Source organism: Mesoplodon mirus, assembly GCF_964341445.2.
Source record: "Mesoplodon mirus genome assembly, chromosome: X".
NCBI lineage: Eukaryota > Metazoa > Chordata > Mammalia > Artiodactyla > Ziphiidae > Mesoplodon > Mesoplodon mirus.
Window position 1 is genome coordinate 138998172 of NC_138981.1, and position 25582 is coordinate 139023753.

General features: G+C 61.2%; 2 protein-coding genes across 4 annotated transcripts; both read right to left on the minus strand.

Moving 5' to 3' along the window:
• Nucleotides 1–570: 570 nt before the first annotated feature.
• On the minus strand, nt 571–18146 carry ARHGAP4 (Rho GTPase activating protein 4). Of its 2 annotated transcripts, none has more exons than XM_082610307.1 (22): nt 18143–18146; nt 12340–12547; nt 12091–12253; nt 11793–11855; nt 11383–11547; nt 10668–10796; nt 10369–10590; nt 6189–6290; nt 5863–6054; nt 5693–5777; nt 5389–5416; nt 5056–5158; nt 4351–4411; nt 4197–4274; nt 3967–4101; nt 3762–3867; nt 3403–3636; nt 3242–3315; nt 2966–3149; nt 2661–2753; nt 2342–2456; nt 571–1144 (listed from the first exon to the last, which is right to left on the minus strand). In XM_082610307.1, exons 2-22 carry the CDS (start codon nt 12543–12545, stop codon nt 911–913), a joined length of 2772 nt encoding a protein of 923 aa, XP_082466433.1. In that variant the 5' UTR covers nt 12546–12547; nt 18143–18146; the 3' UTR covers nt 571–910. The 2 variants fall into 2 exon arrangements, with proteins under 2 accessions (XP_082466433.1, XP_082466432.1); XM_082610306.1 differs by lacking the exon at nt 18143–18146 and adding an exon at nt 16455–16619.
• A 2504-nt stretch (nt 18147–20650) lies between these two features.
• NAA10 (N-alpha-acetyltransferase 10, NatA catalytic subunit) lies at nt 20651–25442 on the minus strand. Of its 2 annotated transcripts, none has more exons than XM_082610236.1 (8): nt 25082–25442; nt 24503–24601; nt 23991–24049; nt 23550–23595; nt 23349–23464; nt 22959–23003; nt 21614–21698; nt 20651–20980 (listed from the first exon to the last, which is right to left on the minus strand). In XM_082610236.1, exons 1-8 carry the CDS (start codon nt 25100–25102, stop codon nt 20744–20746), a joined length of 708 nt encoding a protein of 235 aa, XP_082466362.1. In that variant the 5' UTR covers nt 25103–25442; the 3' UTR covers nt 20651–20743. The 2 variants fall into 2 exon arrangements, with proteins under 2 accessions (XP_082466362.1, XP_082466361.1); XM_082610235.1 differs by having other exon boundaries at nt 22959–23006.
• Between the last annotated feature and the right edge of the window lie 140 nt (nt 25443–25582).

Sequence of the window (25582 nt, forward strand, 5' to 3'; positions counted from 1 at the left end):
CCTTCCTTCCAGAGGCTCCACGAAGCTCAGCTGCCTGCCCGGGGACGGGCTCCGTGATCGCGCGGGGGCCCGGCAGTCAGCTCCTTGGTGCCACGTGTGGGGAGGGGCTGCGGTGGTGGGCTGCAGGGGCCGGCGCGTGGCTTCCACCCCAACCAGTGCCTGCCCTGCCAGCTGACGGAGGTCCTGGGAGCAGGGGGTGGGGGTGGGGGGCCCAGGAGGAAGGAAATGGGTGGGGCCGGGGGCCTTCCTTTCCCCGCCTCTCTAGTCCTCCTCTGACCTCCCTTCTGACTCTCCCCGTCATAAAAGTTCCAGCTCATTTTCCACCTGGCGAGTCTCCTTGGATCAGGGTAACGGTGGGCACAGGGGCAGCGCGGAAAGATTCTCAGAGCCCTCCCGCACCCACAGACACGTGAGCGGCTCTGGAACCCGCCACGCAGGCCTTCAAAGGCAGCCCCGTGCCAAAGAACCCCCTGCAGAAGCTGTTCCCAACCTTCCATCTTTGGGGTGCCGGGAGGCTGGCCCTGTACCCACCTGCCCAGCCCCACCGAGACAGAGAACTGGCTCGCGTCGGGGAGTCAATGCACAGGACTTTATGAATGGCCGCCAACACCAGGCTGGCACCCTCGGCTGAGCAAGGGCACCGAGCACCCGACAACCAGCGACAAGCCCTCACGGCCAGCCCAGGAGGGGCCTGCCCCCAGCCTCCCTCCTCGGCTGCCTCCCAGAGGGGCCTGAGCCAGGGCGGGGGAGGCAGGGGTGGGTTGGGGCAGCCTCGTCCTCCTCTCTGCAGACGGTCACAAGCAAGCATGCTGCACAGGACCAGGGAGAAGCAAAGGGCCTGGGGAGCCCGGCCGGTCTCGCCCGTGGCCGCCTGGGGCGGGGCGGGGCCTGCAGAGGAACCGGTAGCACCTCAGTGCGGCTTGAGGGGTGAGTCCAGGCCCTGGGGATGGGAGGCCAAGAGTGAGGCTGGGGCCCCAGGGCCACGGGAGAGGCCTTTGCTCTTGCCGAGGCGGCTGCAGGCCACGGGCTTCGGGCTGCGGGGCCCAGGGCCAGGGGAGCTGGTGGACGCTGGCCCGAGGCCCTGACGGACGGCGGTCTTCCCCAAGAGCTCCTTAAACACAGAGTCCATGGTCTGCGCCACGGCCTGGCGGGGAGGAGAGAAAGGCAGGGCGTCGGTGTGAGCGGCCTCCACCTGGCCAGCCAGTCCCCCACCCCCAGGTCAGTGCTGCCAGCTGACCCAGGAGTGAGGCCCTCGTACCCTCCGCTGCCCAAGCCTCTGCCCAAACTCCTCCACCCCCTGAAACAAAGTCCTCGGCCACCGCCTGTCCCCAGGCCCCTCCTCTCCGTGGGCCCCGCAGCTGTCGCCCCTCCCTTGCCCGGTTTCGCTCCTGCCACTTTTGGTGTGGCGGTCACCGTCTCCTCCGGGGACAACAATCCTCAGCCCAGCCCTGAAATGGGAGCCCCTCTGGCTGGGCCCCGGGTCCCTCTCCTCTTCCCACTCTCTCCCTGGCTGAGATCACAGCCACCACCCCCTGGCTTCGGGGGCCACCAGCGTGCCCGGACCTCCACGGCCAGTGGTCCCCTGCAGCCCAGGGAGGAGGGGCTGAAATGCCCCTGGAGAGACGTGCACATCCTAACCACCCCCAGCCTGCACTGGGCTGGGACCCTGTGTGGAAAGAGGGCCTTTGCAGATATAAGTTCAGGATCTTGAGATGGGGAGACGATCCTGGGTTATCTGGGCAGACCCCAGATGTAGTGATAAGTGCTCACACGGTTCCCGGGGCTCAGCCCGGCGGTGCCCAGTGGAAGCCCACAGTGGGGTGCGCTGGGCCCAGCGGACACAGCAGGGAGTCGGGGGTCCCCGGGCCGCACCCTTGGCCCCGGCCGCATCCGGCACCCGCTCTCTCCCCCTACAAGAACTACGACCCCGCCTGGCCCCCCAGTCAGCCACCTCCCTCAGCCTCTTTTCCATCTGCCCCTTTCATCCTCCCTGGCTCGCCAAGCGCCTGCCACGTCACCACCTTTCACCTAGTCTGGCTCTAGATGCCAGCCTTGAAGCCTGTCCCACTCACCGCGTCCCACTCAGGAACCGAACGTGAAGCCCAAATATGAGAGCCCCGGGTCCGCTTCCCTTCTACCCTGCCTCCAGGCCCGTCCCCCCCCCACTGCACTCACACCCTTGCCGGCCTGCCCCTCCCAAGGCTGGGCTCCACCGGCTTGTCTGAGGTCAGGAAGGTCAGACTTGAACCTTGGGAGGGAAGAGTCCGGTTCATAAGGGGAAGCAGAGACCCACCCCCGAGAGGTGCCCCCCACTTGCCACATGGCCACTCCCAGCCCTCACCTTATCCACCTCCACATGTCGCTCCGGGGATGCTGGGACCAAGCAGCGTCGTCTGTGCCCAGAGGGGCCCCCGGGTGTGCCGAGAGGGGTCTCGGGTTGGGTGCACGGCTCTGGCCTGCAGGGCACAGACAGTGGTCCTGGCGGGGGCCCTGGGGAGCCCCTGCGCTGCCTGGCAGTGGCTTCTCCCAGCCCGGGGTGCGGCCAAGGGAAAGGGAACAGTGAGGCCGGTCCCTCTCCACGCGGCTGAGGTCTGGCCCCACCCTCCTCCAGCCTGGGGTGGGTGGGCAGGGCCCCCGGAAGGGGTCTTCCCCTTGCTCACCTCTGGACAAGCTCCATGGCTAGGAGGGCCTCTGGGCTGCTCACCAGCTCCCCGGCGGCCGGCAGCCCCTGGCCCGCAGCAAGCTTCTCTGCCCTGGCGCCAGAAAGACAAGACCGCCTGTTAGAACGCTCATTCTGGGCTTGGGGTCTGGGGGCCAGAGGGCTCAGCGCTGGCCAGAAGCGGTCAGAAAGGCACACTCTGGGCCACCCCGGGCCTACGGAAGCGGGAACTCGGGGCGGGGGAAGGGCTAGAAGCCCGGGTGAAAGGAGAACCTCCCAGGAAGGGCCCCAACTTCACTCACTCACCCCGCCGGCAACGTGATGTACTTATGGGGGATGAGTCCCCGGGCCCCGGCGCGCTCGCCCCGCCACCAGTCGCCTGAGGCCCGCTCGTGCAGCCGCAGCACGTCCCCCCGCTGGAAGGTCAGCTCCTGGGCCGTGCGGCCCGTGTAGGCAAAGCAGGCCACGGCCTCCACAACGCCCTCTGGGTCTAGGGAGAAAAGGGGACCCCAGTGTGGGGGAGGGGTGGAGTGAGCATCCAGGGTGGGGACAGGGTGGGGCACTCCTTCCCACCCCCCTCACCGTCCTCCTGGGCCAGGCTCCCAGCCTCCGGCTCCGGCTCGTTCTCCCCCGCCGGGCCCTCCAGCTGTGCATCCCTGCAGTCCAGAGCAGAGCCAGGTGCGTGAGCGCACAAGGGACCTCCCGCCTGCCGGACCTCCCTCCCGGCAGCGCGAAGAGCCTACCCCAGGCAGCTGGCAGAAGGCGGCGCCATGCACTTCTCATAGACAGGGCCGGGCAGCAGGGCCAGGGGTGGGAAGACCCGCGAGGGCTGCACAATGAGCGTCTGCACCAGCTGGTTCACCCGGCCCTGCAAGGCCACCGGGTCCTGCCCGGCGGGTACGGGCAGCAGCGTCGGCCCGAAGCACACGGCCAGGTTGTAGGCATCCATCATGTTCTCATCGCTGTACTGGGCCAGGCTGGGGGCACACGTGGGTCACAGGCAGGGAGCTCTCGGCCCGGTGTCCCCTCACCCCAGCTAGCAGCTGGCTAGGGCCACCCCTGAGCCGCCCTCGCCCCTCCCCCTGCGCCGAGAGGCACTCACTGGTTGAGGAAGGTGAAGAGGTAGCGCAGTACCACCAGCACCGGTCCGGGCAGCCGGGCCAGGAGGCCGCTCACATGCTCCACCCGCTCCGCCGCGGCCTCCGCTTCTGCGGCCGAGGCCAGCGCCCCGGAGAGAAGCCGTGAGCGCAGCCGTGGAGGCCAGCGGGGAGGGGCGCCCCCGGGCCCGCCTCAGACCCCCGCCTCACCCGCAGAAGCCAGCAGCTCTCTGAACAGCTCTGGGGGGAATATCGGGGGCTGCAGGCACCGGAAGTAGAGCTTCAGCACGCCTGCCACCGAGTCCAGGTCATGGGCGGTGCAGCCCTCCACCAGTGGGTCCTCTCCTGAGGGAGACACGGTGGCGCAGGGGGCGAGAAGGTGGATTGCACCGGCTCTTCCACCCACCCCCACCCTCACCCCCGGCCTCGCCGGTCCCCACCTCTCTCAAAAGCGTCACGGATCTCCGAGACCCGGGGCTGGGCGCCGGACACCCGGAAGATGCCCTCGTGCTGCAGGCCTGCAGGAGGACGGAGAGCCGGTGGGCGCAGGATCGGGTGCCAGGCCAGCGGCAGGAGGGCCCAGGTCTTACTCACCGTTGAGGTTAATGAAGCGGACACAGCTCTCCACCACCAGGGGCACGGACTGGCCTGAGCTCTGGGGACAGGGACAGAGAGGGTGTTCCCTCCACTGTGGACACAGCACGTCCTGCCTCGTCACTCGCTTGCTTTTATTTTCTCTTAATGTGTTATGCGGTCAGCAATAAGGCCTGCGAGATGTATGCCCAGGTGTCCGACATCCCTGGTGCCGTCTCGGGCCATGCCTTACGCTTTACCTGCTCACTGTTTATTGCTGGCATGTGGACATGCCATCGAACTCCGTATGTCGACCTCGAATCAAGTAACATCATGAAACCCAAATTTGTTCACTTAAATAATCTGTTGATTCTTTTGAACCATGACATACAGAATCACATCCTGCAAATAACAGTGTTATTTCTTCTTTTCTGATCTTTCTTGCTTCCCTTACTTCCCTCTCTCGTACCCCAGAAGTGGGGCCCGCGGACACCCTTGCTTCTGTTAACTCAACTCCTCAGCCCTAAAATCACTGCCACCTGAGGCTTTCCGTTACTAGTTAGGGACGTGCCCTTTGATCAGTGCAGGCCCGGCAAAGGCCCACCCAGGAGGAGACCAGTGGCCGGGGCAGAGGATGCTGGGCTCACAGGCGGCCCCCGGGGCTGGAGGGAGAGCGGAAGCGGGGAGGGGCCCGCACTTGGTTGGCGGGTGACGCAAAGCAAGTACCTGGATAAACTTCTCCATGTCTCCCCCAAAGAGCTTCTGGTTATACTGGGAGCTGGGGCGGGGAAGGCGGCTCTTCTGGAGTTTTCTCTGTGTGTACTGGGTCCTGTCGTGAACAGGAGCTGGCTCTGAGGGGAGTGGGCGTGGAGACTAGGCTGCCCCGACACCCTGGCCCAGCCAAACAGCATGCTGGAGCTCGCGAGTTATTCCAGAACCCACTGGGCAAAGTGGGAAACAGGCCACCGAAGGACGAGCAACAGAGCCGGGTCCCAAAGAGAGGGGAGGTGGGGACCCCACAGCTCCTCGGGACAAGCTGGTCCCTCACGAAGGACTCACCAAGACACCTCCCGCTCTTCCTTGTCACCTGGGGAGGAGAAAACGTTGGTGTGTCTCTCGGGCCGGGAGGTTCCTCAACACACCGCAGAGGCAGAGGGCAGCCTGAAGGCCCCGGGCAGTCACAGGACAAAAGGCGGGATAGGGGCCGGGATCCTCGCTGGCTTATTCCCTGCGTGCCAAGCACCCTCTCTGGGTGGAGAGGACGTGGGCCGGGTGGAGGACCCAGGAGGAGAGCCAAGCTGCGGCCGCTCCCGGCCCTGGGGGTGGCGAGGCAGGGGCTCAGGGGGCCAGGAGTGGGGCCCACCTCGCTGAATGGCCTCCTGCAGCTTCTCATGCTTGGCCTGCAGCTTGGTGAGGATGCTCCGTCCACTCAGGTACTCCTGGAGTTTCTATGAAGCCCCAGGAAGAGTCCAAGGCTTTAGTCCTAGCTCTGGGCCTCCCCGGCCCCCCGCCCTCCTGGCCCCGCCTCCCCACCGTGACGTAGAAGGTCTCGGTCTCCTGCTGCTGCCCCCGCCTCCGGCCGGCCTGCCGAACCCCTGGGTCCGAGCTGGTGGACTTGAGGGACTCGGTGGAGGGGCTGGCCTGTAAGGAGTCGAGCATGTCCCCATCTTCCGACGCCACCACCTCCAGCAGGGCCTGCAGGGTGGCCTTCAGCGTCTTGTTCACCTGGGGAGGGGACAGCACCAGGACAGGAAGAAGTGGGAGACAGGTGAGGGACAGGGAGTCCAAGTCAGAAGGAAGGGGGAGGGCAGGCCATCTCTCCGGGTCCCTGTCCCTACCCAGGGCCAGGTCACCCATACCTCCTCTGTCTCGATGGTTTGTCGGTCCAGGCGGCTCTGGATATTCTGGGCTCTGGGCAGAATCTCGTCCCGCAGCTCCATCTCAACTCGGATCTCAGCCACCTGCAGAGGGCAGCATCCAGGGGGCTGAGGGCCACGCCTGACACGCAGGGTGGGGCTGGGCAGCAGGCACCGAGGTCTCTGGGGCCCATTTTCACTGCCTTGGTGGCCGACGCACAGGATCACCAGCCTTGACGCTGCGTACAGCCAGATCTGAAGCATGGCAAGGACACCTTCCCGAGGGGAAGGCGCACACCCGCACGCATGGAGACTTGTGCACGGATGTTCCCGCCAGCGCTACTCCTAACAGCCCAAAGGAGGAAGCAACCCAAGTGTCCAGCAGCTGACAAGAGGACAAGCAAAGTGTGGTCTCTCCATACAATGGAACGTTATTCAGCCATAAAAAGGGAGGAAATTCTCATACACGGGTGGACACTGAGGACAATACCCTCAGTGAAATAAGCCTTTTGTCACAAAAGGACAAATAGGATATGATTCCTAGAGACAGAGAGTAGATGCTGGGGGCCATGGGCTGGGGGAGGGGGGGGAGTTAGTGTCTAATGGGGACAGAGTTTCCATTGGGGAAGATGGAAAAGGTCTGGGGAATGGACGGTGGTGATGGTTGCACAACAATGTGAAGGTGTTTCATGCCACTGAACTGTGCGCTTAAAACGGACAAAATGGGGGCTTCCCTGGTGGCGCAGTGGTTAAGAATCCACCTGCCAATGCAGGGGATACAGGTTCAAGCCCTGGTCCTGGAAGAACCCACATGCCGCGGAACAACTAAGTCCGTGCACCACAACTACTGAGCCTGTGCTCTAGAGCCCGTGAGCCACAACTACTGAAACTTGTGTGCCTAGAGCCCGTGTTCCACAAAAAGAGGAGCCACCGCAAGGAGAAGCCCACACATCGCAACGAAGAGTAGCCACCGCTTGCTGTAACTAGAGAAAGCCCGCGCACAGCAGCAAAGATCCAGAGCTGCCAAAAAAAAAAAAAAAAAAAAAAAAACGGACAAAATGGTAAGTCTTATGTATATTTTACCACGATTATAAAATTTCTTTCCAGGCCCTAGAAAACACTGACATTAGAAGACCCACCCCTTCAAGCCCACATAATGCGCAGAAAACTAGAAATTGACTCTCTGGAAAGGATAAATCAGAGGGATTCTGGACTCAGGGACGCTAGTCACTGCTGAGGAAGGGGACAAAAGTCCATACTGCTGAGAGAGAATACAGCAGCCGCCGCCATCTGGGGCTGGCCAGGAGCTCAGAGCTGTGCCTCAGTGTGGGCCTGTTGGACATAAGGAATGTCACAGAGCATCAACATCAGACAAAGCCACTGTGGCCATGACGGCTGAAGATAAAAACGAGATCAAGTCATCAGCGTGTCTGAGCACAGACCAAAGCAAGAACTTTGTCCAAGCCACAAAAATGAGCAAACCTCCCTGTGTCCCAGCTAGTGTGAGGGACGGTTCCTTCCTCACTGATGATGGCTCTAGCCTCCCTTTACCCACCCCTGCCCCGTCTTCTCAATAAGATTTATTAAGACACCCTGTCAGAGTTACCCCTGTTTCCTGACAGCATCCAAGCCAGAGCCAAGCCCCTCCCCCAAGTCCCCTAACCCTTGCCCAAGTCCTCTGAGTCCTTTCTAGCACCCTCTTACTGAGACACCCCCAGTTCCCCGTGATGTGGGTGTCCCTCGCAGCAATGATCTGAGTCCCTGCCCAGCCACCCTGGGGGGAAACCCACTGCTGACAAGCTCTGTTCACACACATCAAATACGTAATGCACCTCTCTTCAGTGCCTCCTCTGAAATATGAATTGACGGCCAAGAACTGGCAGCCATTTGAGGGAGAGCTCTAAAGTGGAAGACATAGATCAAAGCAAGAAAACAGTGAAAATGCAGGGAACCGGGGGAAATGTCAAGAAATAGAATGAACATTTCAGAAAGATTTGAGAAGATATTGTATCCACGAAACAAGAAGAAAGGTCTATTTTAAACAGGAATTTGGAAAACAAACCAAAACTCTTAAAAACAAAAAAATATGAAAGTAAATAAAAAAAATTCAACAAGGGGTGGGAAGAAATAGTCGAAAAAATATCTAAGAAAGCAGAATTAAAAGGTAGAGCGATGAGAAATAGGAAAGATAAAAGATAAGGAAATCAGGGCTTCCCTTGTGGTGCAGTGGTTGAGAATCTGCCTACCAATGCAGGGGAAACGGGTTTGAGCCCTGGTCCAGGAAGATCCCACATGCCGCGGAGCAACTAAGCCCGTGCACCACAACTACTGAGCCTGCGCTCTAGAGCCCGTGAGCCACAACTACTGAGCCCACGTGCCACAACTACTGAAGCCCTCGTGCCTAGAGCCCGCGCTCCTCAGCAAGAAAAGCCACCGCAATGAGAAGCCCGCGCACCTCAACAAAGAGTAGCCCCTGCTCTCCACAACTAGAGAAAGCCCACGCACAGCAACAAAGACCCAACACAGCCAAAAATAAATAAATTTATTTTTAAAAAAAGATAAGGAACTTAGACTGTGAACCCATGGTGTTCAACATCAAATTACAAGAATCCGTGAAAGCAAGAGAAAAGAAAATTAAGGGAAGGAAATTACCAAAGGAATAATATGAGCTCAAAACCTTAAGACACAAGTTTCCATACTGACAAGGCCCACTGGTTGCCCAGCACCATGAAGGAAAAAGGATCCACAAGGCATATCATCATAAAATTTTACACGAGGGAAGAAGACTATCCTAAAAGCTTCAGGGAGACAAATTACAGGTCACGTGCAACAGTCCAGAAATCAGAATGGCATTGGACTTCTCACCTACAAGACTGAAAGCTTGAAGTGATACCTTTAACATTGCAAAAGGAAAATGATTTTCAACCTTGAATTCTATACCCAGCTACACTACCAATCAATTTCAAGGATAGAATACAGACATTTTTTTCAGACATTCGAAGTCAGGAAAGTATGGGGAAAGATGTCCACACAAACAAGGGTAATAAACCAAGAAAGAGAAAGACATAGGATCTGGGACACAGACGGTCCAACGCAAGAGAGAATGGCAGGAATGCTCAGGACGATGGGGAAGGGAGGTCCTGGACTTCACAGGCCTGCAAGCCAATCAAGGCCTACAAGCCTGGACTGGACGGCTCCAGGGCAGAGCTCTGAAGAGAAGAGATTGCCTGGTGTGAGGGAAAAGACGGAGAGGACTAGCACTCGGAGGTGGTGATGTGGGGAGGAGCCCTAATCATCCACGGAAGGAGGTCGGTAGGGCCTCTGGAACGCTGAAAAGCACTAGCAGCACCTGCCGCGGTGCTTGCAGCAGAAGCAGCAGCTAGAAGACTGGGAAGGGGTTGTGTCTGGGGAGCGGGAATCAGGAACAGAGCGGGTGAGTCAGACGAGGGCTGTGTGCCATTGGATGCCTTGAGTAACATTTGACTTTTTCAGATACGACTGTGGTCAAAATACAAATTAAGTAAGTAAAAGCTCAGTGTAACCCCAGTCCCTGCACAATGTTCATGAGGATAAACTGGTAAACAAAAGAATAGCTCGGAGGTGCATTAAAAAATTGCCTAGTGGGGACTTCCCTGGCGGTCCAGTGGTTAGGGCTCTGAGCTTCCACTGCAGGGGGCACAGGTTCGATCCCTGGCCGGGGAACTCAGATCCCACAAGCCGTGCGGTGCGGCCCAAAAGAAAAAAAAAAAAGATGCCTAGTTATAAGTTACTGTTTGCATGGTTTCTTTCCCCCCAAGTTTGCATTATGAAACGTCTAAGGTACACAGAACCATCGAAAGAAGAATATACGGACAGCTATATACCACCCACCAGCTGGCCTCAAAACCAGTGGCATCCTGGCTGTGTTTGCCCTTGCGGGGAGGGGGTGTGTGCGTTCTTTGGCTGAACCGCAGAAGTGAGCTGCGGAGGTCTGCTGGCTTCAAACGCAAGTCCGGGAACTTCAGAGCCTCATTTGCCTTGAGACCACTGAAGGAGGGTCTGAGAAATAAGCTGCATTCAGGAGTTTCGACTCGTTAGCAAATGGGAGGTAATTCATTCCACTTACCTACCATCACAATGAAGACCAGAAAACACAAAGCCGTTTGCCTGAAGGGGCGGGCAGAGACCCTCACCTCATCCTCACCTCATCTCCCTCGTGGGGCTGGTAGTCGAAACGCAGCGGGGGACAGAAGGCGGCTGCGTGCACCTCCAGCACCTTGGCCTTGTCCCCTGGAGGGTCTAGGGCTTCCACCACCTCCTCCAGGCTGCCCAGGCCCTGCAGCTGGGAGGCCTGGCTGCGGCTCTCAGCGGCCGTGTAGCTCCGGAGCACCTGCCCCAGGGCCAGGTGGAATCCCGTGTCACAGCACTGGGGGACAAGCGAGGACACGGCTCAGGCGGGCTCGGCGCATAGGCGCCCGGCCCCGCCTGCCCGCCAGCACTCACGTCCATGAGGTCCAGGACGTCACGCACATAGTAGTTGTTCACAGCGGCGTTGACGCTGGCCAGGCTGAGCAGGTACTCATTGCGCGCCTTTGTGCACTTGAGTTTGTGCTCCAAGAACTTGGCGTGACGCTGCTCAGGACCACACAAGCCCCAGGGTCACCCACGCGGCCCCAGCTCCGCCTCCCATGTAGCCCTCACCCGCGACACACGCTCTCTCCCCTCCCTTCCCCACGCGGACAGCTACACGCGCCGTCCCACCAGGTGCCTCAAACAACTTGGCCCCGAAGTCATGATGTCCTTCCTCCGCGACCCTGCCAGCCTCAGCGTCCCCATCCTCTCTTCAGGGACCGCCTCAAACACTCCTCCTCCCCTCCTGTCACTCAGTCACCCATTCGAGGCGTCCGCTCGCTTGTCTGCAATCTCACAGCACTGCGTGAAGCAAGGACGGGTGGGTGGAAGGGCCCCCAGGCTTCCGGCAGCAGATTTCTCTTTGCCCAGCGGGGCTTGGTGGGGGAGACCAGCTAGGAGCGTGCGGGCTGTCCCGGGCCTAGTGGCTCTTCTCCTGCCCGCTCTGTCTACCACTGCAGCTTGAGGAGCCCTCCAGAGCCAGCCCCGCCTTCCTGCTGCACACCACCTCCCTGCAGGGCCGGGACTCGGAAGGACAAAGACCAGGAGCCAGAGCCTCCGGACACGGACGGCTGCCCCCCAGGCCCACCTTCTCCACCAGCCGCCCTCCCTTCTTGAGGGAGCCCTTGCGGAGGGGCCCTGCCTCCGTGCCGGCACTTCGGCATGCCCGCTTCTCCTCCTGCCGCTCGGCTTCCCGGAGCTTGGCCTCGGCATTCACGCTCTCCATGTGGTACACCTGGTATGTCTTCTTGGCCTGCAAGGAGGCCCAAGGCCAGGCAGCCTTGCTCAAGGCCACGGCCGCAGCCAGCCCTCCTCCTCCCCCTCCCAGCCCGTCTGGGACTCGGACCTGAGCACTCTGCCCAACTACCCAGTGCCCAGAGCAGGAAGAGAGGGCCGAGCTTGCGGTCCTCGAAACCCAGGTCTCTCCTTGAGCCTGGCTCGGGGAGATGTGAGGCGATGGCCTCCCTCTGATTCGGGCGGGCCCTGCGGCACTCTCACCGTCTGAAGCTCGGACACCACCTCCAGGAGCTCCTCCTGCAGCTGTTGCTCCAGATCCTTACTCTGGGGGGGAGGGGAGTTAAGCACAGCCCTGCCCCAGTGCAACACCCGCCTCCAGCCTGCAGCGGCGGCCAGCCCTCAGCTCGGCACTCAAGGCTCCCACCGGCTCCCCTCTGCCCGACGCCCCCCGGCCTCCTGGGCCCTCCCAGCCGTGACACCTCTGCATCGGGCACCCATGGGCTGCCCTCGCTGGATCCTGAGGCCATCCAGCATCCCGTGCCCAGGGCAGGGGCCTTGCCTTCTTGACTATGCGCCCAACATCCTCCGCGATGTGGCTCAGGCGCTGGGCCAGGGGCCCCCCCAGCACGTCGCTGAGGGCCGCACTCTCGCGGCTCTGCTGCCGCGTCTGCTGCAGCAACACGGCCCAGCAGTGTAAGGGCGACAGGAGGGACGGCTCCTTCCTGGGGGAGACGGGAACTCAGACCGACGGGGAGCGGGGCCTCAGGCCCTGCCGCAGTCGTCCCACCGGCCAGTCCCCAGGACCCACCGGAAGCTCTGGTGCTCCCGGCTGCCGCCCCCCAGGCGGCCTGCGCGGCCAGAGAAGCGCTCAACCAGCTTGTCCAGGCCCCGCGAGTACTCCAGCTCCACCTCGGCGCGGCGCCGCATGAACTCGGCCAGATCCTGCAGCAGCTCCCGCCGCAGCTCGCCCTGCAGCTCCAGGCAGCGCAGCTGCTCGCCCAGCTGCCAGCGCATCTCTGTAGGGGCGGGGCGGGGGGGGGGAACGACGCGGCTCAGGCTGGGGCAGTGGACCCACCGCCGCCGAGTGCAGGGAGCGCCGGGCCGAGGGGGCAGGAGGCCGGCCCGGCGCTGCGGGAGGTCTGCCGTCCAGCCGGCTCGGGGCGGGCCTGACGAAGGGGACCTCAGAGCTGAGGCTGAAGGGAACCAGCCGGGAAGGAAGAACAGAAAGGCCCTTCCAGGCAGAGGGCAGAGCCCTGCAAAGTGCCAGGGGCGAGAGGGAGTGTGGAGGGTCCTGGAGGCTCGGAGCAGGTTGGGATGGTGGGAGCACCTGGCACTTGGGCTTCCCATGACTCCCCGGTTCCCCTGCCACTTCCTGACCTTTGGGTGCCCAGGACCCCAGGCAGGGTGGCCGCCCCCGCAAACAGAGACACACGGGGCTGCGCAGGCGCGGGGGGGCCACGGCGCTCTGCCAAACCTGCAATGAACTTGCGGCCTCGCTGGCTGGAAACCCTGCCCTCAGCCCCAGGGAGAAAGGGCAGCCCCAGCGGGAGGGCCCGACCAGCCGGTGGAGGCTGACCAGTGATGGGACTGAGGCAACTGGTCTGTTTTCTGTTCCCAGTACCGACTCCTAACTACCCACGTCCCAGCAGAGAGAGCCACACCCCGCTCCCCACACTGCTGGCTTCTGACACCTTATCGCTGACTTGATTTGGCAACTTTCCCCACAGACCTAAAGCAAAGAACCGCCTGAATGAGGAGCTTAAGCAACCCACTGGCGAGCCCTGGGCATCCCGGGGACATAACGCACTGTCTTGGCTTCTGGCAAGCGGGTCACCACTTACTAATTGCTGTCCAAAAAAGGGACGTTAAGTGACTCCTTAATGTTGATTATGCATCCAGTCAGTCTAGACATGGAGACACGGTGCCCACACTCCTGGGGACAGACAGCAGGGGGACAGGCACGCGCTAGAACGTGTCGGAACAAGTGGCACTGAGAAGACAGCACAAGAGCGGAAGGTGGGGACAGGGAGGTGTCCTCTGAGAGGAGGGTGGTCAGGAACAGGCGACACTGGAATAGAGAGCTGAAGGAAGCAACAGAGGGGCCGTGGAGCCAGCGTGGCTGGAGAGAGCTGCGCAGGCGAGGGGAGGGGGAGATGGCCAAAGCCCGCAGTTGGGGAGGACTCCCCGCTGGACGCCGAGGGAGAGGGGAGCCACAGCAGCGGAGCCATGGGGGTCCGGCTTCGCACTCAGAGCCCCTCAGGCTGCCATGGGGAGCCAGGGCAGAGGTCAGGTGACGGAGGAAACGTGCTCAGCCCAGGTGGCAGCTACTGCACCAGTCCAGGCAAAAGACAGTCAGGGACTTGGACCAGGCAGCCAGCCTGGGAGGAGGTGGGCAGTGGCAGGACCCAGGGTGGCTGTTGGAAAGAACTCTGCGGTGAACAGCTTGGTACTGGTACCATGTGGATTTCTGTCCCGCCAGTGACGTCCCACGGGCTGTGGGGCATGTGGCAGCCTCCATGGGTCCTGCCTGCCCAGCATCCCCATCTCCTCCTCTGATCTCCCTTTGGGGAATGTCCCCTTCTTACTCTCAGCCCCTGGGTCCCTCTCCCTGACTCCAGGTGACCCAGATGTGGCTCTTGCATAACCCATCCCTCGGCCCCTCCACCCTCCTCCACCGCTAAGACTAGCTCAGTGACAAGGCCCAGGGGCCACCATCCCCTCCCCGCGCTCTCTTTCCACCAAGGGGTCAAGCTGGGTAAATGGAAGCCTGGGCGAGGACTGCTTCCTGAAGGTGAAACCAATGCAGAGTCTCCTTCCACCGTCCGAGGCCAGGCCACTTGAGATCAGCAGAGTCTTCATTAAATCAGGGTAACAGTTTGGGGATAAAAGTAAATTTCATTTCATTCCAAGAAAGATCTGAGATGTCCCGGCTTGCCTCACTGTCCTCCGGCATCTGCCCCTTCCTCGTGGAGTAACAGTTCCCTGGGGACCTATCACAAGTGAACAGTGCTCAACGGGCCAGCACGGCAAACGGTTTCGTTTCTTCCGTTCGGTGCAACCAAGCCTTGGCTGGGATTCAGACCTGGTGTCAGGCAGACGTTGAGTCGGCAGGGTCTGAGCGCAGTGAGCTGGTGCCCACCTAGCTCCCCAGGCTCTCAGCTGAGTCAGCGTCCAGCCCTCAGATCTCAGCTGGGATGCGCTCATCAGGGAACCCTTCCCAACCTCCCCACAGACTAGGTCTGGCCCTCTTCCTGTCCCTTTTCTTGACATCCGCGCTCTCCCTTTATAGTGGCTTTCATCATAATTGAAATTAACTGTGTGATAGCTTGTTCACTATATGTCTCCCTCACTAGACCTGTGAGCCATATGGCAGCAGGGATTGCTTCTCCTGTGCTCAGCACTGTACGTTCAGGGCCTGGCACAGAACAGATGCATACAAAACATCTATCAAAAGGAAGGATGGAATCCACGTATGCTTGAATTGCAGAGCCAGGACTGGGCCTCAACAACACTTCCTGTGAGCGAGGCATTCGGTCTCACTTCTGCTGACAAGCAAAGCAGAAAAGATGGCCTCCCAAACCACGACTATGCTGACCTTTCAGAATTTCGGGTGTCAAGACAGTGACCCCGTTTTTCTAGCATAGTAGGAAGTTTCTTTGGGAGGGGTGGTGGGGGCACGGGGCGGGGGGACAGGGAACAGAAGCTAAAATCATTAGAGACCCAGAGCAGGCAAGGAACATCTTAAAAGACAGCCTTGCTCGAAACCCCAATTTTTTTGCAGTGTGAATGAACTGACCCATAGTTGCTGACTGAAGAGTTTCCAAAGTCCTTCAGCCTCATGACATTTGGGGGATGAGGCTGCGGATCATTCTCTCCATCTGAGGAATGTTGCAGACGAGGCTTGGAGAGCTGACTGGCCCTGCATGGTCACCTCAAGCTGGCTCTGGGCAGCAGGCCACCCTTCCCAGACGGGGAGGACTCGAGCACACTTTGGTGTAAGTTGCTTGTATTGGATAATTACGTTGGAATCTCCATCTCTGCATTGGAAGGACATTCGAGGTTCATTTCATGACACCTCCTAGGACCTATAGGAGTGGCCGTGAGCAAGTCACTGCTCCTCTCTGAGCTTCGGTTTCCTTCATCGGTAAAATTGAGCTATTGAGAGTGATATACGGGGTCGCACATCTGAAGACACCAGAAAAGTTTACAGCCTCAAACTGCTGGCACTTGGACGCTGCCTTCTTCCCTTTGCAAGAGTTACCACGCCCTGAATAAGACCCACAAAAGCAGTCAACTAAGAGTTTGCAAAGCTGATTTGCATACGATTTGCACAGAGTGTTTAACGGAACCCAAAGAGGTCTGCCCTTGCAGAGGGCGCAAGATCCCTCAGGCCAAGATACACTGTGCCGGTTTGAGCCAGAGACAGTGGCCTTCAACTCTGAGCCACCTCAGCGCCCAAGGGAGGGAACAGGGACTGGGCTGCAGGGGACTGGAGTGGTTTTAGGGTAAAGCCATCGCTAAATCCATCCCCCGAAGCTCTCGGACCCCCTACCCAGCCCCCGTCAGCAAAGTCAAGCTGCTCCATTTCACTGTGGCTAGAATACCACTTTTTTGGGGGCACTCGGTGCCCCCCTTCCCTCCTCGGAGTCCTTAGGTGAGGTGCAGGGAGAACCCAGGAGGACAGAGCTACCAAAGGGAGGGAGGAGGGAGGGAGAGTGGAAGGAAGGGGGAACAGCGGCGGTTGAGGCCAAAGGGGAGTGGAGAGGCAGGCAGGGGGCGCGGGTTCCCTCCCTCAGTCCCCTCCGGAGGTCAGTGGGGGAGGGCAGCGGGCCCTGGGCCAGCGGCCAGGACTTTTCGGGCTCCCCCCACGACCTTCGGGGTCTCCGTAGGGAACTGGGCCGGGAGCGCCCAGCGCCCTCTCACCTTTGACTTGCGCCTCATGGTCCGCCTGCGGCCCTCGCTCCCGGCGCAGCTTCCCGTGCGTGGCCATGGCCGCCGGGCAGCCGCGCCGTCGAGCTCCGTTGCTCCCACGCGGCCGCGAGCGGGCCGGGCGCTGGGACCGGGACCCCGCAGCCAGCACCCTGCGCCGGCCCCGCCCCACCCCGCCCCGTCCCGCCCCCAGCGCGGCTCCCGGGGCGGGGGCGGCCAGGGGCGGCCCGGCGCGGCCAGGCGCGGCCCGGCACTGCTCGCGAGGGTCTGGGGTCAGGGGGTGGGGTGTGTGTGCCCATTGGGGCCGGGCGTTGCCGTCGCCTCGCCCCGGGCACTGGGCGCGCACCCGGGCAGCCTTGTGCCCAAGGTTCGGCTGCCAGGGCCGGTGTGGGAGCCCCAAGGTGCCCGGCAAGCTGGCATCCTCTGGCTGCCATTCCCCCCCAGCCTCCAGAAGGCTGTCTGGTCACCACTGCCAGACTGCACATCGTGGCCATTGGCCCTGAATGCCAGTGCGCAGTGACACCATAGCTGCTCCAGACCCTGGGCTCCCTTGGGTCACCTGTCTCCCCCAGATCCCCAGGACATCAGACGGGGCCCACCCTTCCCAAGCACAAGGATCCTGGAGAGCCAGGTGGGAAGGGAGGTCAGCACCAGAGAACAGGACGTGCCTTCGCTCCCTCCAGGCCCCCTCATGGGGAGCGGGTGGGGGCGGAGGGCAGAGAGCAGGCTCGGGCTAAGGTTCCCCTTCTGCTCAGCCCTGCGGGGAAGAACAAGCCTTGTTGCCCCATAGGTGGTTACCACTTCCTGCTGCCGGAAGAGACTCTTCTGCCTCCTTTCCCCGGCAGCTTGCACCTGCTGTCCTAGGCCCGGGGGACTGGGGAGGGGCAGCCCTCTTCCTGCACCCTCAGAGCACGGCCTTACTGAGCCTGGGGGCGTCTTGGGGCCTCTCTTGGACAGGAGTGCTGGAGTTTCCCTTCACCCCTCTCTACCAACTCGAAGTCACAGGCCAGGCCGACAGGTTTTTCTCCAGTATACTGAGAAGGCAGGATGCAGGTAGCAAGTGACCAGCCGGACTGGACAACTGTCTTCAGTTGGGTGGGAGGGAAATCCCTGGGGTATAGATGGTGGGGATGGGGGCGAAGGCAGTTAGGCTCTGGGCTCGTGCCCAGGGGAGGCGGGCCTGTAGGCGCTAGTGCAAGGGGTCCGGGCATGTGTGTGCGTGGATGTCCAAGTCAGGCTCTGTGCATATGTGGGCACATGTGACCCGGACCTGCAGCTCTGGGAGGGAGGGGAGTCTGCGCAGGTACTTCCTGGCTTTCAACTGTGAGCATCTTGCTCGCCCAGAAGGGGAAAACATACCTCCTCAGCTCCCTGCCCCCCACCCCCAGTACCAGGCCCTTCTCTAAGGTGTAGTGTGTGCATGGAGCACTGGGGCTTTTTGGCCTGGGAGCAGGCCGGACCCCAGCAGGAAGGCATGCCCCTCATCGGCTAAACCCAACACAACACACCTTGCCCCCTACCCTCTATCTGAGCTCTGACTGGTCGCCCAAAGTTCCTCCCCCATTCAACAGAGCCAGGCACAGGACTCAAGCCCGCAGGAAACTGTGGCTGAACTGGTGTCGGCGCCTACTTTCAAATGCTCTCCTTCGTCCTTTTACTTTTAGGACTCCAGGAATACTCACGTGAAGCCCCATTCAGCCACTGGTGTCAAAACTTGAGTAACTAGCCCTGGCTTTTAGGACGCTTCTTTGGCATTTAAGGCAAGGCCGTACTGCTTGCTCTGTCCTCAGCTCTATTGTTCCCCTTCAAAGAATCTAAATGGTGCAGAAGGGCAGGACCAGATCTGCGGGACCTTGCTAAGCCTGTTGACAAGTGGAGTGAACGCTTGGTCCTGAGGGGTGACCATAGGGCTGACGTGGTCAGGTCTGCTGGGTGAAGGATGGACCAGAGGGAGATGAGATCAATGGGGAGGTTGTTAACAGATGTCCACGTCAGAGGAGAGCATGAATTGGACAGTGAGGCCCCTCCCATTTTCCCACAAATGAGCTTTCCAGGAGAAGTTTCACAATGGGGGTCCAGGCTGTGCACCTCTGTGTATAGGTTCATCCCCTGGGGAGACGTCCCCAGAGCCCACCCCCAGTCACACGGCTAGGGAACAGGAGTTCCTGCTTTTCCCACCCTCAGCCTTCCAGCCTGTGTTCGGCACCTAGCTACTGAAGCGGCCCCTCCCAGAGGCAGGTCCTGCAGAGAAGGAGAAAGTGCTGGGCCCCAAGGGTCAGTCGGGCCTGCGGCTTCCCCTCTCTGCCCTCCGCCCTCGCCTCAGCTCCCGCCCCCGCCCAGGAAACCCAACCGCCTGGGGGCGGCCGAGCGTCAACGGGCCCTCCTGGGACGCTGGACGCGGAGAGCACAGGGCGGGCCCGACGAGAGAGGAAGCAGTGTGCCGCAGGGAACCGTGGGAGCCCCCGCGGGCTCCCTCCTGCCAGCGCTGGGGCGCGGCCGAGGTAGCGCGCATGCTCTCCCCCTCGCCCGCCCCGCCCGCCGCGCGGAGCCCAGCCCCGCCGCCGCCGTACCAATCAGAGCCTGGGAACGAAGCCCGGCGCGGCTTGCGAACCGAAAGGGGACCGAAAGGCAGGCGCGGAGGGCGGGGCGAGGCTCCGCCTCCGACAGCAAGCCCGCGATTTGAGCCAATCAGAACACAGCCTCCCTCCCCCCACCAGCCCGCGAGTTAGCGGGCGCGCGCAGACGCATCTTCCTGTTCCCGGCCAGCTCGCTAGCTTACCGGGCTGCTAGTTGGTCACGTGGCAGGCGCCAGCCAGAGAGCGAATCGAGCTCCGTAGCAAATCATTCTGCGTAGCAGAGGAGCAGAGTGCCGTCTGCGGCAGCAGGCGCACAAGGTAAAGTGACAGCTAAGGAGTGCTGAGCTCCGCTGGGAGGTGGGCGGCCCAGGCGGCCCGCCCAGGTATGAGGAGCAGCAAACAATGGCGCTGCAGCCAGAGGGAATGGCAGGGATGAAACGCACAGGAGCCCATTTTTGGGTTAGAATTGAAGCTATGAAAAACAGAGGGCTTATAGGCTGCATGAAATGACATTATGCATTCGTCAAAACTCACGAGGCTTCCCTGGTGGCGCAGTGGTTGAGAGTCCGCCTGCCGATGCAGGGGACACGGGTTCGTGCCCCGGTCCGGGAAGAAGATCCCACATGCCGCGGAGCGGCTGGGCCCGTGAGCCATGGCCGCTGAGCCTGCGCGTCCGGAGCCTGTGCTCCGCAATGGGAGAGGCCACAACAGTGAGAGGCCCGCGTACCGCAAAAAAAAAAAAAAAAAAAACACGGAGTGTACAACGCAGAGGGAAATGTAACTGTGGACTGTAGTTAGCAATGTATCAATCTTGGTTCAAACACCTGTTAACACTTGTTGCAAAATATTAATGGGGAAACTGAGGGGGACGGGGGGCGGTCCACGGGAACTCTATACTATCTGCTCACTTCTGTAAATGTAAAACTATGCTAGAAAGCAAGCCCACTGATTATTTTCAAATGAAGGCTTGGGGGCTTCCCTGGTGGCGCAGTGGTTGAGAGTCCACCTGCCGATGCAGGGGACGCGGGTTCGTGCCCCAGTCCGGGAGGATCCCACGTGCCACGGAGCGGCTGGGCCCGTGAGCCATGGCCGCTGAGCCTGCGCCTCCGGAGCCTGTGCTCCGCAATGGGAGAGGCCACAACAGTGAGAGGCCCGGGTACCGCAAAAAAAAAAAAAAAAAGAAGGCTTGGGTTAGGAAGCAGATTCAAGGGGTATCACGGTGATCAAACAGACAGGACTCGCTGACATTTCGGTTTGCAGGAGAGGGAGGAATCAAGGACAGTTGCCAGGGCTCAAGCAACTGGGTAGCTGGTTGGGCCATTACCGAGATCGGACATTGGTAGAGAAGCTCAGTGAGCAGCTGGACTCAGGCATCTGGAGCCTGTCAAGGCGGCAGCAGAGCAGGGCTCGGAAGGCTCCCAGAACTCCAGGGTTTCCTTCCCCCTGGACCCAAAGATGGCTCCAAGCTATCAGACATCTCCAAAGCCCCAACAAAGCTCTTCCTGCTTGGCAGGAAGCACTGTGCCAAAAGGATGTGAGGTCCACATCCACAGGGATGCAGAAGAGCCAGAGAGGGGCATACACCCCCCCAAAAAATGTGCACGCTCGCACAGGTAGACTCCCCAAGGCCACTGGGTGAAGTTTATTGTGAAACCTCTCGGGGTGAGGATGGGGTGGGCAGGGCAGGGAGGGGAGCATGTGCAGGCTCTAGGAGGCCGAGTCAGAGGCCTCTGAGCTGTCCTTGACATCGGTGCTCTCCGTGGCCTCGCTGACCTCACTGAGGTCTTTGCTGTCTCCACCGCTATCCTCCGCAGCCAGGCCCTTTTCCTCACGACAGGCCTCTCCCGAGCTCGGAAGCGAGTTGCCCTTGCCCTCCACCTTGTTCTCGATGGAGCCCAGCACCACATGCCTGGCCTTCTCCTTCAGCTCCAGGTGCCGCCTCAGCTGCCACCAGGAGCCCGGGGAGAAACGGGAGTAAGGAGACGGCACCTAAGTCTCTAGACCACGAAGGCCCTCTCCTGCCGCCCGTGCCTTGTCCCTTGCTGGCGGCGGGGGGCAAGATGAGAGGCAGCAGAGCCAGGGCAGGAAACAGGACTGAGTCCGACTCCGGCGGGGGGAGCCCTGGCACTGTCCCCTGTGGGCCTGTTCCCTCTCCTGTAAAGTGGAGGTGCTCACGGCTCCCTCATGAGGCTGCTATGGAGCCCTCTGAATGGCCCTGGCCCCTGAGGAGCCTTGAGCAGAACCCTGACTTCTCTTCAGCCCGGTTTTGTCTGGCCCCTGAGCCTTGGAGCCAGCCACAGCTGTCCCCAGGCCCCGTGTCTCTCAGCACGTCCAGGGACCCCCTCCCTCTCCTCTCACAGCAGCCTCTGGGCAGGACGGGCTTCTTCCTCCTCGGAGAATGGAATCTTGGGCCGATGGCCTTCGTTAAAGCCCTGCCAAGGTCCGGCTCCCCGCCTGTCAGCTACGGAAGCTGAGGTGAAGAGGGCCAGGACTTCGGCGACGCAGCCTCCCACTGCCCCAGGCCACCCCTGCTCGCCTTGCCTGGGGACTGCGGCCCTGGCCCCGCAGGACTCTTACCTCATCGGCCATCTGGGTGAGATCCCGTTTCATCGCATATGCGTCTTCCCCATCTGCATAGTATTTGGGCTCCACTTCGCTGATCCTGGGGGCAGCAGGTGGAGAGAAGGAGGGCAACCCAAATCGGGGGCAATTCTCCTCAGCCTTCAGTGGGGCAGGGTGTCATTGCCCCCCCCAAGGACCCTTTGGGAGACATTTCCAACATGGTCTTCCCTCTGCTTTCTCCAACAGTAAGTAGCACCCAGCTCCTTTATTCCCCCCCCACCCCTGGCATCCTGCCACTGCCCCTCGTCCCTAACCTGGCCACCAAGGATCTGCAGCTGTGGTTTCCTGTGAACTGAAGCCCTGAATTTGGCAGTCCCCTCCCTTCCCCTCCCCTCCCCTCCCCGCTCCCTGTCACTTCCTGGGCATGCACGGCTGGCCCTATGCCTAACAGTTGCAATCGGGGAGGGGTGCTGCGGCGTCTGTTCTTGGTGGTCGTTACCAGGCAGCGTGGCCCCTAGCCCGAGCAGCTCGGGGGCCAGGCCTGCGCTGGGAGGTGTGTGTGCAGACCTGGGCACCCTGCCACTGAAAAGGGAGCCGGTCTGGATGGCCCAGAACGGCCCTGCCTTAAGACCCTAGAACTGTCAACCACCAGAGGCATTTGCATCCAGGCCAAAGATCCTGCCTCAAATACCCAGCCCTGAGGCCACTTCCCTTCCCAACAGTCCCTCCTCATCCCCCACCAAGCTGAAGCTGACGCTGTCTCAGTGGGCCCTCCACGGACAGCCCACCTCAGCCTCACTTTCCAGCGGCTTTCACCACAATGTACTGGGCAGAGCAGTTCCCTGCTAGGCTCTCTCTGTCCTGTGCTGGGCACACAGAGACTGCCACATCCCTGAGTGGACCCACCCTCAGCCACCGGGACACCCAGGGCTCTAGATCCCTCTGCTGCTCTTGCCAGTGGCCCTTCCTGCGTGGACGTGCCCAGGTTTATCCTTTCTTCTGGTCCCGCTTAGATGCTTCCGGGTGCCTGGTCACTCAGTTCTGCTCCTTGGCTTCTGTTCCTGTCCTGCGCCCTTGTCTCTGCTTCCGAACCTCTTCACCATGCTGCCCTTCCAGCATAGCCGCCACCAGCATCAAGCAAGAAACACCAAGCGTCCTCCGGAAGCACATGCCTCAAGCGGACTGCGGCAGGCAGGTGCTCTTGCCCCCAGGAGTGCTGTCCAAGGCCCGCTCCCCATCTCAGCTAACCCTAGCCGCCCTCACGCCCCTGCCTAGAAAGTAGTTCAGCCCATCTCAGCCACCTGGATAAGCCATACCTGGGGACCATCCCACTCCACGCGAAAACTCTAGATCTACTTACTGAAAGTTGAGGGTGTTGGAATAGAGGTGCAGGGCGGCCCGGTTACTGCAGGGGAATAAGGCACTGCTGAGCTGTACAGACTAGGCCAGGCAGGGACAGCACGTCCAGGTCCTGCCCCTCCTCCCGGTCCCCCTCCCCACTAAGCCCACTTCCCGATCTTCTCCAAAAGCCAAGGCAGCCCAGGATCCACATCAAGGCAGTATCCCCGCTGGTGGTGGTGGGATGAATTGGGAGATTGGGATTGACATATATACACGAATATGTATAAAATAGATAACTGATAAGAACCTGCTGTATAAAAATAAAATAAAATTCAAAAATTCAAAAAAACCCCAACAAAACAGACAGTATCCCCCTACCCACCCCCCTTCCCTCGGCCCTGGCTTCCACCTCTTCCTGACATGCAGGGAGACGTATTTGGCATTGAAGTTCTCGATCATGGCTCGGGAGGCCTGGTCCATCAGCTTCTGAGCCAGGCCAAGGCGCCGATGGGAACGCTTCACAGCCTGGTGGGAGAAAGGTGGGACCTCGGGGCGGCTCCAACTAACTTCCGCCCCTGCCCCCACCAGAGCCTGGGTGGGCCCTACGCACCAGCGAGGTGATGTGTCCATGGGGCACGTCGTCCGGGTCCTCTTCCCTAGAGCAAGAAGAAAGGAGAGGGGCTAGGCGTGAACCCCAAAGTGCGTCCAGTCCCGGGACGGGGGAGAGCCAGGACTCTCCAAACCCCAGGCAGCAGCCAAAAGACACGTGCAGTGTCAATGGAATACTGTTCAGTGCCAAAAAGAAAGGAGCTCTCAAGCCATGAAAAGACATGGGGGGAGACTTCAATGCATATGTCTAAGTGAAAGGTGGTCTGAAATGGCTAATGTGAGGAAACTGAACTAAAGAAACAGTCTATTAATTAACAAAACAAAACAAAAAACCCCAACCCAACCCAGGCAGCATCCGCCAGACGCGTGCGGTGTCAGTGTCCCTCCTCCCCCCACCCCCAGGTCAGGCACCAGGCTTGTCCCTCCGTCCTTGGTGACTCACATTTTGGCCAGGACATACCCCACAATCTTCCCATTCTCATCCTCAGCGATGTAAGAGAGCTGGGTGACAGGGAGGAAAGAGAAGGCAGAAAACAAGTTCCTGTCAGAGCTGGAGGCGCCCTTATCGGACACCTGGCCCCAGCGCCTGCCTGTCGCTGTGTGCGTGACAGACAGAAGGCGATCGGGCAGCGAGTTCAGTGACAGCTCCTGACCTCCAGGCCAAGTGGCTTGGTTTTCCCACATCACCCCGTGCCCCATGTCCTTAACCCGGAAGAAGTGGACAGACGCAGGTGGGAATACTGCCCCTACCTTGGCCCTGTTCTTCGCCCCTCTTCAAGGCGCCTCCTCTCCATCTCCTGCCACCCCAGCCGGAAACACTCAGGGCCTCATTGACCCATGCGCCCCCCGGACTCTTCACGACCTCGCGCGACCTCCCCGGCTCGTCCCAAGCCGACCCAGCGTGGAATTTCCTTGGCCTGGTTTCCCTCATCCCCAAATTCAACAGCTGCCCACCTGGGGCCAGGAAAGGCCATGGTAGAAATAGTATTTCATCTGGTAGTTCTCGGGCAGGCACAGGAGGTTGCAGTGCTGCATGTTCATCAGGTCCTCCGGCTGCGGGAGAGGAGGGCAGTAGAATGCAGTCAGGCCGGGGGCTGCGCTGACTAAGTAGGCCTCGGTCGTGTTAGAACCCTGCTCTGTCTACTCAGCGACCCCCGCCCCCCCCACAGGGCTGGGCGGGCGCTGGGACTATCTGTCTCTGCACAGGCCTGGCCCACAGCCGCTGTGCAAAAACTGACTTCCAGGAGTGAACGTTGAGCTCCAGGAAGCTCCCCGACACCATCCAACGCCAACCCGACATCCGAAAAGAAGGGGTTCGCAGCCCCGGCCCTGCGCCCCTGGCTCCCCCGGCCTCCTCTTCGGGTAGATCCAGCCAGCCCACGGGGACGTGGCCGTCACTTTTCGGCGCCGGGCGGCCGAGGGCGCGCAGGGCGGTTGGCCCGGTGCTCGGCCGGGCCCCTCGGGAGCGTGCGCACGCGGCCACCGGGCCCCGCTCCCACGCGGCGCGGACAGCCTCCGGCCCCGGCCCCTCACCCTCGCATTGCGGATGTTCATAACGGCGGCGGGGCTCCCGGCTCCCAGCGGGTCGTGAACGCGCAGTCAGCTGCCACCGCGCTCCGATGTGCTCCGAAGCGACGCCGGGGCTGCCAGGCCAGGGCTGGGGCTGGGGCTGGGGCTGGAGCTGGGCTGGAGCTGAAGCTGTAGCTGGGTCCGGGATCGCGGGGACGGCGGCGGAAGAGGCGGCGCGCGCCGGGCCCGGCCACCGGCCGGAAGTGCGCGCCGCCGAGCCCGCCCGCCGGGCCCGCCCTCCCGGCCGCTCGGCCTGGCGCAGAGAGGGCCAAGGGCGGGGTGGGCCTCTCCGCGGGGCGGGCTGGGCCAATGGCCGGGCGGGCCCCGGCGCAGGGCGGGCCTGTTGGCAGGGTGGGAGGGTCCAGCGCGCGGGGCGGGTCACTGGCTGGGCGAGCAGGTGCCCTCCAGCCAAAGGCGGCGGTTGGTCCCCCACCCGACACCCAACAGACGCTCACACACACGGGC